At 36.8% G+C, this 12,916-nt stretch overlaps 2 protein-coding genes and 1 long non-coding RNA gene across 3 annotated transcripts; 1 reads left to right on the top strand and 2 right to left on the bottom strand.

Moving 5' to 3' along the window:
• The first annotated feature begins 1,827 nt into the window (after positions 1 to 1,827).
• On the top strand, positions 1,828 to 3,108 carry LOC130715257 (protein FAR1-RELATED SEQUENCE 5-like). The gene has a single exon (XM_057565338.1). It carries the CDS (start codon positions 1,828 to 1,830, stop codon positions 3,106 to 3,108), a length of 1,281 nt encoding a protein of 426 aa, XP_057421321.1.
• A 7,197-nt stretch (positions 3,109 to 10,305) lies between these two features.
• On the bottom strand, positions 10,306 to 11,690 carry LOC130732344 (uncharacterized). The gene is made up of 4 exons (XM_057584410.1): positions 11,236 to 11,690; positions 10,882 to 11,141; positions 10,508 to 10,661; positions 10,306 to 10,433 (listed from the first exon to the last, which is right to left on the bottom strand). Exons 1-3 carry the CDS (start codon positions 11,443 to 11,445, stop codon positions 10,655 to 10,657), a joined length of 477 nt encoding a protein of 158 aa, XP_057440393.1. The 5' UTR covers positions 11,446 to 11,690; the 3' UTR covers positions 10,306 to 10,433; positions 10,508 to 10,654.
• Positions 11,691 to 11,846: 156 nt separating this feature from the next.
• LOC130732345 (uncharacterized) lies at positions 11,847 to 12,905 on the bottom strand. The gene is made up of 3 exons (XR_009017012.1): positions 12,564 to 12,905; positions 12,056 to 12,123; positions 11,847 to 11,970 (listed from the first exon to the last, which is right to left on the bottom strand). It is a non-coding gene; the product is annotated as an uncharacterized LOC130732345 (long non-coding RNA).
• Between the last annotated feature and the right edge of the window lie 11 nt (positions 12,906 to 12,916).

The raw sequence follows: 12,916 nt of genomic DNA, 5'->3' as shown, positions 1-12,916 counted from the left end.
GGATTTTATTAACGATCCAATCATATTTGGATCGGATATCGGATTCCATAATAATCCATCCAACCCAACCCGAAATCCAATCATGTAATAATAATATATTATTTAATATATATTTAAATAATTTTAATTTTTTACCTAACCTACTAGTAGGGTATGTAATTTATGGAGACTTTGAGTCCTACTATTTGAGTGATTTTTAGGAGACTTGGAAACTAATTTATTTGTAATTACTTGTCATATTTAAAAACTTGAAGTAATTGTTTAGTTATGTGTTGTTGTATAGATGTATGTAGACGGTAGTTATTAACTTATGATGTAATCGCATGTTAGAGACTTGAAATACTTGTTTTTTAATATTTTTCAATATTTCAGATTTATTTTTATTTTGATATAGCGATCCAATCAATCAATCCAAACCAACCTGAAAATTGTCGGATTGGGTTGGTTCGGATTCGTAAGTGAAAATTCACAAAATCCAACCCAACCCAGCCCAAACAGTTTTGATCGGTTCGGGTCCTGATTAGCTTGAAAATCCATCCAACCCAACCCATGTGCAACCCTACATTTAATTATTAGTTTTATTTTTTTGTTAATGTTTTTGCAAGTTCAGCCTCCATTCCTTATTATAAAAAGTAAATAATTATCTAAGACCCTTTAAGACATGTGTTTAATGTAGTTAGTAGAATTGTAACAAAAATAAATATAGTTAGTAGAATTAAATTTGTTCTCAACATATATCAATTTTTCAAAATTACATAACTCACTTTTCCTACTCACTCTACTCCTTAAAATAAGAACCAAATGAGAGGTGTGCCTTAGGTAGTGTTTGGAAACTGAACAGAACGGAACAGAACGGAATAAAACAGGATGGAATGGGACAATAATTTTATGTGCATCGTGTTTGGTAAATATAAAATGAACAGAACAGAACCACACTATTAATTTTTATGCATCATTAATGCTTTGGAGCTTTGGAGAGTGAAGAGAGAAAGAAAGTTCAATTAAATAAGTGAATTGTTGAAAAAAAAATTAATACACCACAAACTTCACACCTTACAAGTTGGTTTTTATAAAAAAATTAAGGCAAATTCTGTGATGCCTCCCTATTTTTAAGGGTGTGGTGCCTCCAACCCTTTTAGCAAATAATATGATGCCATGTGTATTAGTATTTTCAAATTTTCTTTTTCTGTTCAAATTTGAATTGTTTTTTAGAAAATCAAAAATGTTTTATATTTTATTTTTAGAGGGGCCTTTTAGCAATTGTTTGAAAGTTGTATATTATCTTTTAACCATCATTGAGAATTTTTACCAAGCTTATTCGTATTCTGAGTTCAACCCATTTTCTTCTTCTTCTTCCTTGAACCCTAATAGTATCAGCTTCTTCACCTTCCAGCTTCTTCATCGTTCGTTTTTCGCAGACGAGGACCATTGTCGTCATCAGCTTCTTCATTGTCGTTCGAGCTTCTTCACGTTCCAGCTTCTTCATCAAATAGCACGGTCCGTTTCTGAATCTGGGTTTAGTGTGTTTTGGTTCTAAAATCGCATTTTCCTAATCTATTATTCGTTGTTGTTGTTTGATTTCAAATTAAGGGGTTCTTATATTTGTGGGTTTTGAATCTGGGTTTATGGTTTAAATCACATTTTGGGTATTGTGCTTTTGGGTTTAGGCTTTTGAATCGGTGGGTTTAGGGTTTAAAAAATCTGAATGAAATTTTTTTTGTTTAAGGTTTACCAAATTGATTTCGTTGTTTTCGAAAATCAGGTTTTTTTTACTTAAAATCTTTGTGTTGTACTTATTTATTGGTTTCGTTGCATAGGTTTGCTGCCATGGCAGATGTGAATGAATATTTCTCTATTGACTTGTCTAATGATGGAGGTATGAGTGAGGATGATGATTCTGTGGCAGTGGCTGATGATGGCAATGGCAATAATGAGAATTCTAATCCAGATCGTTGCAAATTAATCCCTGACTTGACAGCTGATGAGATAAGGGAGCTGGTGTTTTGTTCTGAGAAGGATGCTGTTGAATTTTACCAACACTATGCCCATTTCAAAGGTTTTGGTGCAAGGAAAGATGATGTCCGTCGTGATCGAAAGGGTAATATTATTAGTCGTCAACTGGTGTGTAATAGGGAAGGTGAGAGACATGAGAAGCATTTGAATAAGGTTAGCCGAGTCAAAGAAGCAAAGCCTATTACCAGAGTGGCTTGCCCAGCAAAGTTCCGTGTCCGTTTTCATGCAGACTCAAGCAAGTGGAAGGTTGTGCTATTTGAACCAGAACACAATCATGGGTTGACACCTGCATCCCACGTTCATTTGATGCCCTCATTCAGGGGATTGACTGATGGTGACAAGGCTCAAGTAGACAGTCTAAAGCTGTATGGGGTGAGAAGTTGCAACATAATGGGGCTTTTGATGGGTCAGAAAGGTGGGCATGAATCGGTGGGTTTTCTGAAAAAGGACTTATATAATCATGTTGATAAGAAGAAAAGGATAAGTTTAAGTGCTGGAGATGCAGCCAGTGCATTGAGTTATTTGCAGCGTAAGGGGGAGAAGGATCCCATGTTTTTTTTCAAATTCACAAGATCAGGTGAAGAAAATCTTGAAAACTTGTTTTGGTGCGATGGAACAAGTCGCCTTGATTACCAAGCGTTTGGAGATGTCATTGTTTTTGACAGCACCTACAAGAAGAACAAGTACAACAAACCGGTTGTTATCTTTTCTGGCTACAATCATCACAAGGAGACTACAATTTTTGCATGTGCCTTGGTTTGTGATGAGACCATTGAGACTTACAAATGGGTCCTGAAAGCCTTGGATGAAGCTATGTTTGGAAAGCAACCCAAAGCTGTTGTGACTGATGGAGACAAATCTATGCGTGAAGCAGTGAAGGTTGTGTTTCCTAATGCTACTCATAGGCTTTGTGGATGGCATATTCAGCAAAACTGTCTTGAGAAAATTAAGATTCCAGATTTCTTGAATGAATTTAAGACTTTGATTTATGGGAATTTCACTCCAGAACGTTTTGAAACTAAATGGTTGCAAGTGATTGAAAAGTATGGTATTGGTGAGGAAAAATGGATTAAACAGACGTATGAAACTAGGTAGATGTGGGCAACTGCGTTTATGCGAGAGAAATTTTTTGCCGGTATCAGGACTACCTCTCTATGTGAAGGCATTAACTCATTTATTAAGAGGTATGTGCAGTGCAAAAATAGCATCCTTGATTTCATTTATAACTTTGAGAGAGCTGTGGAGGAGTATAGGCATAATGAGTTAGCCTCTGATTTCAAGTCAAGTTATGGTGAGCCTGTCTTGATTACTGCTTTAAGTCACATTGAACAAGGGGCAGCAAAGTTGTTGACATTGAATATGTTTAGGGAAGTGAGACATATGATTCAACGAGCACTTAACCCTAATCTTGTTGAACGATCAGAGATTGGTACCACAGTGATGATAAAGTTTAGCATTTGTCGTCATCCAAACACTCAGTTCTTGGTCATTTATGACAAGAATCAGAACATGTTTAATTGTGATTGTGGGTTTTCTGAATATGTTGGCATACCTTGTTCTCACATTATATGTGCAATGAGAACTGAGAACATGAATGAATTCCCTGCTAGTCTTGTTTCTAAAAGGTGGCTGAAGACTGCAAAGGTTGATTCATTACAATCTATCCCTGCTATGGAGGTTGATACTGATAGAATGAAAATGCTGCGTAGAGGTGCAATTTCTGCTGCATGCAACTTTCTGAGTGAATATGGTGCTGATGACTCTTCTGATTTCTCAAATGTTATCGAGGACATATACAAGCTTGTCATGAAATTTCAGAAACGTCGCCATCCCAATTCTGCTGCAACCAATTTATTTGTCATTGGTGACCCAGCTGTTGTCAAAACAAAGGGCGCTCCACGGAAGAAGAAGTATAAGAAGACGAAAAGGCTATGCTCTAATTGCAGAAAGGGTGGCCACACAATCAGGACATGTCCTACATTATTTGAGGGTAATGAAGTTGGAGAAAGTTTTGCAGATGCTGAAGAAGATGAAGATTCATCTGTTGAAATTGATGGTGATAACACTGCTGATACTGTAAGTTGTTTGTATAATTTTTCTATTGGATTATTTTGCAGCCAATTACCATGTGTATGACATTAATATTTTAAATTGTATACAACCCGTGCCATCATTAGGAGGAGATAATGGAGGGCCCAGTTCAATGAGTACAGTCAAAGCCAAAAGAAAGGCATGTTATATGTCATATTTACTATGTTGTATAAATTTGAGTGGCATGTTCTGTTGTAAAATTGTTGTTTATGGTTTATATTTGGCTGTGAATTTTAGGTGGGAGATAGAAGAACCCAAAAGGATGTTAAACGCAACACTGGAAGTTCCCAAGCTATGGTGTCACCAACTATTGAGCAACCTCAAGCTGATATTGAAGCCCCTCCAATGAGTTTCCCAAGTGGGTTCAATTTGTTTCCCCAATTCCCTGCGAGCCAGATTTTACAATCTTTCCATCCTTTTGCTTCATACCAGCAATCGCCTTATGGCACTTAGTAGAAGACTGAATATTGGATGTGGCTCTGAATTTTGCTTGGAATTGCTATTGCATTGTGTTGCTTAAACCATTAATGGACCTGTTTTTTTTCATGTAATTTTTGCTGGGAACTAATATGGCTATGTTATTGAAGTCCTCGCTGATTTTGAAGTATTTTTTGTTTATGAAGTCTTGAAGTTATTATGATTGAATGTTGGACCAATGAATTTTATTGCTGAATTATTAATTCATAGTTTTTGAGTTCTTTCATCCAAATGCTTAGTTTAGAATATTTCAGGTACCATCTTTGTGCCATATTTATGCAATCCAGTACTTGTATAAAAAGAGACCAATGTTATAATCTGTACAAAATGGGTAAAAAAAAGAAGAACATGAGATTTGAACCAGGGACATGTAGAACCAACAAGAGGATATTTACCACTGGGATACCACTCATTATTACTAACAAACAGTTAAATAATATATTTAATACGGATAAGCAATAAAAAAATAATTAAAAACTGATTATAGGAGTATTCGAACCTAGGACATGTGGGATATATAGGATGCTACTAACCACTAAGCTAGAAGTAACTATTGAAATGAAACTGTAAACATAAATATTTAATTGAGTTAATGCGAGTATTTAATTGAGTTAAGATTAATAAACTTAAACTTAAGGTCGTGCGAAGCTTCATATTAATAAACTTAGACTCTTATTGCTCCGCCGCTCTCCATATTAGGTCAAACTTAAAGCTTAAGTAAGACCGAAGCTTCATATTAGGCCTTTATCCTTCTTAAGCTCTGTCGAGACTCTTGTTGCTCCGCCGCTCTCCATATTAGGTCAAACTTAAAGCTTAAGTAAGACCGAAGCTTCATATTAGGCCTTTATCCTTCTTAAGCTCTGCCGAGACTCTTGTTGCTCCGCCGCTCTCCATATTAGGTCAAACTTAAAGCTTAAGTAAGACCGAAGCTTCATATTAGGCCTTTATCCTTCTTAAGCTCTGCCGAGACTCTTGTTGCTCCGCCGCTCTCCATATTAGGCCAAACTTAAAGCTTAAGTAAGACCGAAGCTTCATATTAGGCCTTTATCCTTCTTAAGCTCTGCCGAGACTCTTGTTGCTCCGCCGCTCTCCATATTAGGTCAAACTTAAAGCTTAAGTAAGACCGAAGCTTCATATTAGGCCTTTATCCTTCTTAAGCTCTGCCGAGACTCTTGTTGCTCCGCCGCTCTCCATATTAGGTCAAACTTAAAGCTTAAGTAAGACCGAAGCTTCATATTAGGCCTTTATCCTTCTTAAGCTCTGCCGAGACTCTTGTTGCTCCGCCGCTCTCCATATTAGGCCAAACTTAAAGCTTAAGTAAGACCGAAGCTTCATATTAGGCCTTTATCCTTCTTAAGCTCTGCCGAGACTCTTGTTGCTCCGCCGCTCTCCATATTAGGTCAAACTTAAAGCTTAAGTAAGACCGAAGCTTCATATTAGGCCTTTATCCTTCTTAAGCTCTGCCGAGACTCTTGTTGCTCCGCCGCTCTCCATATTAGGTCAAACTTAAAGCTTAAGTAAGACCGAAGCTTCATATTAGGCCTTTATCCTTCTTAAGCTCTGCCGAGACTCTTGTTGCTCCGCCGCTCTCCATATTAGGTCAAACTTAAAGCTTAAGTAAGACCGAAGCTTCATATTAGGCCTTTATCCTTCTTAAGCTCTGCCGAGACTCTTGTTGCTCCGCCGCTCTCCATATTAGGCCAAACTTAAAGCTTAAGTAAGACCGAAGCTTCATATTAGGCCTTTATCCTTCTTAAGCTCTGCCGAGACTCTTGTTGCTCCGCCGCTCTCCATATTAGGTCAAACTTAAAGCTTAAGTAAGACCGAAGCTTCATATTAGGCCTTTATCCTTCTTAAGCTCTGCCGAGACTCTTGTTGCTCCGCCGTTCTCCATATTAGGCCAAACTTAAAGCTTAAGTAAGACCGAAGCTTCATATTAGGCCTTTATCCTTCTTAAGCTCTGCCGAGACTCTTGTTGCTCCGCCGCTCTCCATATTAGGCCATTAAATATTATTTATATAGTATTTATTAATAAATAATGTTAATAAATAATTTTTATACCTATTTATAAATATTATTTCTAAAATAAGTTAAATATAAAAAATTAAAAAACATTTAACTTCCAAACCATGGTGCCATAAAGCTTCGAAAATGGAAGGTGAGGAGATGGTGAAGTTAAGCACTTTCGGTGGCTCCAAAATTGGAATATGGAGAGGCCGCATGCTTGATAGGGTTATGAGAGGGGGAGTAATGAGGAAAATTGATTGCAGCTTTGTTGTTTGATCTTCCAGCCTCAAAACTCGTGAAGGGGTTTAGGGTTTTAATCAATTCCCCCAAGTACTATAAAATTGCTTCAATTATGAATGGGATTCAGAGTCTAACAAGGAGTGGAAGATTTACGGTCCAAAATCATCTGATTGATGTCTACCATGAAAACGAAAGGAGCCCCAGTTGTTCGACGAAGCCACCGGAAGCGAAATCGTCGAGAAGTGGATTGCATCTCCGTCAATTCGCCGGACTTGGATTTCACCGTCCCAAATCAGAACGCTAACCCTTCTTTGGTACTCATATCTTCGAGGTAATCAGTGTTACTCATCTAAAACTCTGTTTCTGTTCTGTCGTGTTTATGTATTAGGTTTCGTAGGTTTTTGACATTCATATCTTATTTGCAGTAATCAAGATTCTGGGCTGCAGCTGAACATGAATCTTCCATATTATGGTGATCAACAAGAAGATGACAAGAAAAAAAAGGTATGTTTTGAAGTAAAATGAATTACTTTTCACTTAAATAGCTTAAATTGCTTCAGTTGAATTTTCCGTATCTTATTCCCTTGCTTACCATAGTAGTATGCCAAATTAAACTTCATATAATGGATTCAAATTAGGAAACCTTGAATCCTTGCTTAAATTACAGCTGTGAAACCTATAGCCAAGGTTTAAATTTTTTTTTTATATTTTACAATGCAGGGAGTGGTTAATGAAGAGAAATTTAATACGTTGGAGGCAAACATGGAAGCTATTATGGCTAGTATTGGGTGGTTGACACAGACAATGATAAAGTCCAAATGTGTCCAGATTCTTCCCACAGAAGGAACACAGTTAGATCCATCTTCATCAGTTGAACCAATACCTGAAGCGATAGAGAAAATCATGCAAAAGTTTGTTGCACCAACGGTTGAACTCCCAACACCTATTGCTGACCTACCAACACCAAATACTGAAATCCAAACTGAAACCGTTGAGATCGCACCAACATCTACAGAAAATCACAGTTCACTTGTTAGGAAGCTTTTCAGCCCACCTGTTACGTCACAGGACACAAATCCAGGAAACCAAATTACCAATGCTGACTTTCAATCCCCCAAAAACCTGAAAATAGTTACCCCTCATTATGTTCCACCGGTAAGTTTTAAAATTTTGACCCATTAATTAAGAACTTTACTTGTTAAATTGACTGTCATACATGTGTATCTTGTAGTTCCTGAACAAGATATTCAAGAATGAGAACACATTCCAACTATCTTATGCTGAGACGGCTGTGGCATCTTATATCTTTAAGAAGGCCAATAAAGATGACATGGCTTGGTAAAATGTCTGAGTTTTTATTTACGTAGTTAAATTATTTTTTGATACTCAGTAGAAGAGCTAATTTAATATGCATGTTATGTTCATGGCAGGAAAGAGGCCTTGGTGAAGCCTGAAATCCCTTTCTCGGATGGAACCCGTGGTGTGCTGCAGTGCCTGAAACCAAAAGGAGAGTTGGTGACGGATTTGCTTAACTTGCTAGCTTGCTTGTTGACCAAGAAGGAGGGGTCTTTTAATCAAAATCCACCCATATGGTTTTTCCCAACAAATGTTTCGGTAATATCATCTGCTCATTCTTAATGGCAAGTTCTGTTTAATAGAAATGAAATATAAAGTTCACTGAAGTTGTTCTTTTCCACTGTAGCAAGCTATTTTGTCATGGACTACAAACCCTAATTCTATGAAGATTTTAATTAAGGCAATTTCATGGGGAAAGTAGACCTTCTTGAAAAGGTAACTCAATAATTGTGTAACATATCATTTCATTCAAAATGTAGCTTGTTTGAGCTTTATCTACATGGTTGCTTTATGCCAGATATTTATTCCTGTTAACGACGACAATAAGCACTGGTACCTTATAGTTCTGGACTTTAAGAATGAGCAAGTAGTGTATCTCGACAGCTATCCGGAAGAAGGCAGGATGCTTGCCAGAATTAGGCGTACCAAACTACTGGTATAACCTTATAATGAATTTACTTTTTTGATTACATGATTTGTGTTATTAATTTTGTTACTAAGAGAAAACTTGTTGCTCGTAGTGTATTTATTTGGAAGAACTTCTGCAAGACCAGTCATTTTATCTCATCGATGATAGCCCTAAGCCTATTGTGTCTGAATTCAAAATGGTTATCCCAGAAGGGCTTATGGTTCAAAAGAAAGATTCGTAAGTTACATATAACAATTTAATTCTTTTATACTTTTGAAACCATGTAACTTACTGATTGAAAATTGTTTTCTGTCATGCAGAAACGACTGTGGAGTTTTTGTTGCAACTTGGATGAACCAGATGGGGATAAATGGATACAAGATAGAGGTTGATAACTTCACAAGATTGAAACTTGCTGTGGACCTTGTTCTCCATTCACATAATTTGCTTCAAGGAGTTATGCTATCAAAATCATTGGTGTACTACAACAGGATATCAGAAGCTGGAAACAAGAAGAAAGGGGTGCCAAAGACTTGCTGATTTTGTAATCTTGGTTATTGTTAGACACAATCTATATTTTTTATTCCGTGCTTTATCTTTGTGTATGCGCAAGCGTGGACGCATTGAATCCTTTTTCAGGGCACTTGTAGTTGCCAAATTTTGTTCATCAGGTTAAGGCACTAGTTGCCAAATTTTGCTTGTTAAGGCACTAGTTGCCAAAAAACCCTTTTATAAATTTTATGCGTTGGTTGTCTTATATCATGTTTATTAGATCATGTTTTCTTCAAATGCAATAATAGCTATAACTTAAACAAGAACACAAGAGCGCAACTTAGTTATATATTTGGACCATTTTCTATTGAAATAGAAACATGATTCATAGCAATAGAAAGATCAACCTAACTTAGACAAGAGCAACCTTATTTGGACCCATTTTCACTTAAAAACAGTTGAAAACATGTTTCATAGCGATAGTAACATCTTTTGACATAGTAAATCATAGTCAAGTTTGACAAGAGCACTACTTACTCACTATTTTATTTGGACCAGTTTTCACTTAATATAGCAAATGTTCTTGGTTCTTTTGTATGCTCTTTTGTCATAGTTTTATTATAGTCATTTTTGGAGGTTTCTCATCATCTACTTACATAGTTTTATCATAGTCATCTTGGGAGGTTTCTCATCATCTACTTACACAGTTTCATTAAATTATTATGTATACTAAAAAATGTAAATTTAGATAAGTTTAAAAAGAGGACTCATGTGAGCACTTCTCATAAAAGAGTTAATAATTCAAAAAGAGTACACATACATGTGACCACTTCTCAAAAACAGTTTTACATATCCAAAGCTTGTGTAAATCACTTAAACAAAATAAGTAGCACAGCAACTACCAAAGAGACAACAACAACAATGAAATACATTTGTTCCCTTCTCTTGTAGTCAGAGATCAAAGCTTCTGCCTCTTTAATCCTTCAAAGCAATCATCAACTTGACCAGGAGTCACAGCAGCAGTCATGGGGCCTTGAACAACTTGACCAGGAGTCACAGCAGCAGTCATGGGGGCTTCAACAACTTGCCCATGCACAGGGGGATCAAGCCAATCATAATACCCACAAGCCTGCGTATATTTAAGTTCATAAGTTATATATTCCTTGTTGTCAACTGAATACATAACAAAAACTCCCTGTTTACCTTCAAAGGACATTGAAAATATCTTCGTCCATAATTACTACTGGACCATGAAGTCTTTAGGGCTGGGGTAAGGCCGCAAGTACAGAGCCTTCCATCAGCAATCCCATTTCTTCTTTGTGTCGAAGAGAATGATTGAGATGCCATATATTATACACTACAGAAATATACTAATAAGTAAATAATTGAAACCTTAATAACATATAAAGTCATTGATTAACTAATATCCATAAAACACCAAGTTGCACAAAACATATCCAAAAAGGTCTAACAAGCCAGGGGCATCAAGCCAGTCCAAAAGTTGCACAAAACAAAGGCAAAACATACAAGGTCCAAACTGAAAACATTAATAGGAAATCACAAAACATCAAACTCACTACGGCTGCCCACGGGTAATGGTAACATTAACCAAATTGTTGTGAGTGCTAACTGGCCTAAAGTGCACAACATCCCTATACTTCAACTCATGATCCTTCACATATTGATACCAATCCTTTGCAATGTGGATTGGAGTATCAATCTTCCTTGGATTCCTTCTTTTCAGCAGACAACTATAAGTTCTACCCCTAGGGGTTTGTAGAACGATATTCTCCCAGTTTGCCCTAATATGATTCACCACATACAACTTAGGCAATGCCTGAAAATAAAAAAATAAACATTGTATTAGATATCACATACAGCAAACGAAATTTTAAAAACAAGTAGCACTACAATTTAAAAACAGTACTTACCATTGTCTGGCCTCCACCAGAATCAGAGCTGCTAATGACCTTATCAAAATTATGAATAACCCTCTCCACACCATCATCCTCCTCTCCATCACTCAATTGCATAATTCCATCATCCTCCTCCTCATCACTTAATTGCACAATTCCATCATACTCCTCATCATCACTTGATATCATAATTACATCATTCTCTTCAATGTTATCCACATCCATAAACTGCCCACCAACATCAGCTAATGGTATCTCCCCACCAACATCAGCCACTGGACTGGAACTTCCACACCATCTTCATCCTTATCACCAACATCAGCCACTGGAACTGAAACTTCCCCACCAACTTCAACCTTACCACCGACATCATCCACTGGAACTTCCCCACCAACTTCATCCTTATCACCAACATCAGACACAACCACCTCTTCACCATTCTTTCCTGAACTCCCAACATCAGGTTGCCTTACAGAAGGGCCAGCACCATAGCTTATTTGATTCATCAGTCTATCAAATATCCTGATAGAAAACTTTTCTTTCCACAATAGGAGAAATCTGCCCAATGATTTCTTTTTCAAATCATACATTTTTACAAACTTGACCACAGCATCAAATGAGCAAACCTCCATTATTACCCACAACCAACTGAAAGGTGAACTCCCCCCCTACAGGATCCCTAACCACAACATGATTTCCCAGCATAGATTTGTATTGTGCAATAAACTCTACTGGAACTTCCACGTCATCCTAATGTTTTTCCAATAAAACTTATTAAAATTGATGTTTAAACCATATAACTATACCAACACAAATGGAAGGAGCTAAAAATTACCAGGTTTAACTTTATCACAGTATTGAAACCAGGTGTGTAAGGGCCATAAGCACTTGTTTGACTCATCTCTTTCAAAAACACAAATAATCAGTTCAAAGCACAGATTAAGAATGTGAACCCAGACGTTTAAAATTCAATATCAACATAAAATATGGTTCAATCCCACCAAAAAAAGAACACTCATGTGATAAACAAGGTTCCATAACAATCTACAAACCATAAATAACATAAAAATCAAACCTTTAATGCAGACAAAGAAAGGGGAATGACATGCATGTGATATACAAGGTTGGTTTTCAAATCTACAGCCTATTCGGAATAATTGTAATTACAAGTTATGAAAAATAACCGTAAACATCAAAACATCAAAACTTTAACTCAGACAAAGATATGAGAACGATATCAGAACACAAACCCTGAGAAAAAAACCATTCTTTCATTAAGATCCAAACCCCAGAAGAGAATACTTGAAGATCAAAACTACGAAAAGAAAAGATGAAGAACATACCGTAGGTCGCTGGCGCCTTCTTCTCTCACGTCGTCGCGTTCCACCGTCGGTCCTCGTCGTCGCGTTCCACCGCCGTTCCACCGTCGATCACTCTCGTCGTCTCCGCCACTCAGTCTCTCACACTTCTCTTTCTCTGGAATGTTCTGCTTTGGGAAGGATGAAGATGGTGTTGAGAAATGATGAAAATATTGAAGTGTATCAGTTATCAAAACAGAGGGAACATCAATAGTCACATCAATTCAAATGAGGGTATTACTTTTACTGTGGTAACTAATTAACTGAGGGACCTGTTAGCAAATTAATAAATATTTTATTTTTATAAAACCATATTTTCTGAAAATCATTTCCTATTA

The sequence above is a fragment of the Lotus japonicus genome, chromosome 1 (assembly GCF_012489685.1).
Source record: "Lotus japonicus ecotype B-129 chromosome 1, LjGifu_v1.2".
In the NCBI taxonomy this organism is placed as follows: Eukaryota; Viridiplantae; Streptophyta; class Magnoliopsida; order Fabales; family Fabaceae; genus Lotus; species Lotus japonicus.
Note: the sequence above shows the minus strand (reverse complement) of the source record. Positions and strands in the feature narration are given on the sequence as shown.

Excerpts from the sequence above, each read along its gene's own strand:
- LOC130715257 (XM_057565338.1), top strand. The coding sequence starts at position 1,828 with ATGGCAGATGTGAATGAATATTTCTCTATTGACTTGTCTAATGATGGA.
- LOC130732344 (XM_057584410.1), bottom strand. The coding sequence starts at position 11,445 with ATGGATGTGGATAACATTGAAGAGAATGATGTAATTATGATATCAAGT. Across the intron at positions 11,142-11,235 it reads CTGGTGGAGGCCAGACAATG|GCATTGCCTAAGTTGTATGT; the intron begins GTAAGTACTGTT and ends TTTTATTTTCAG.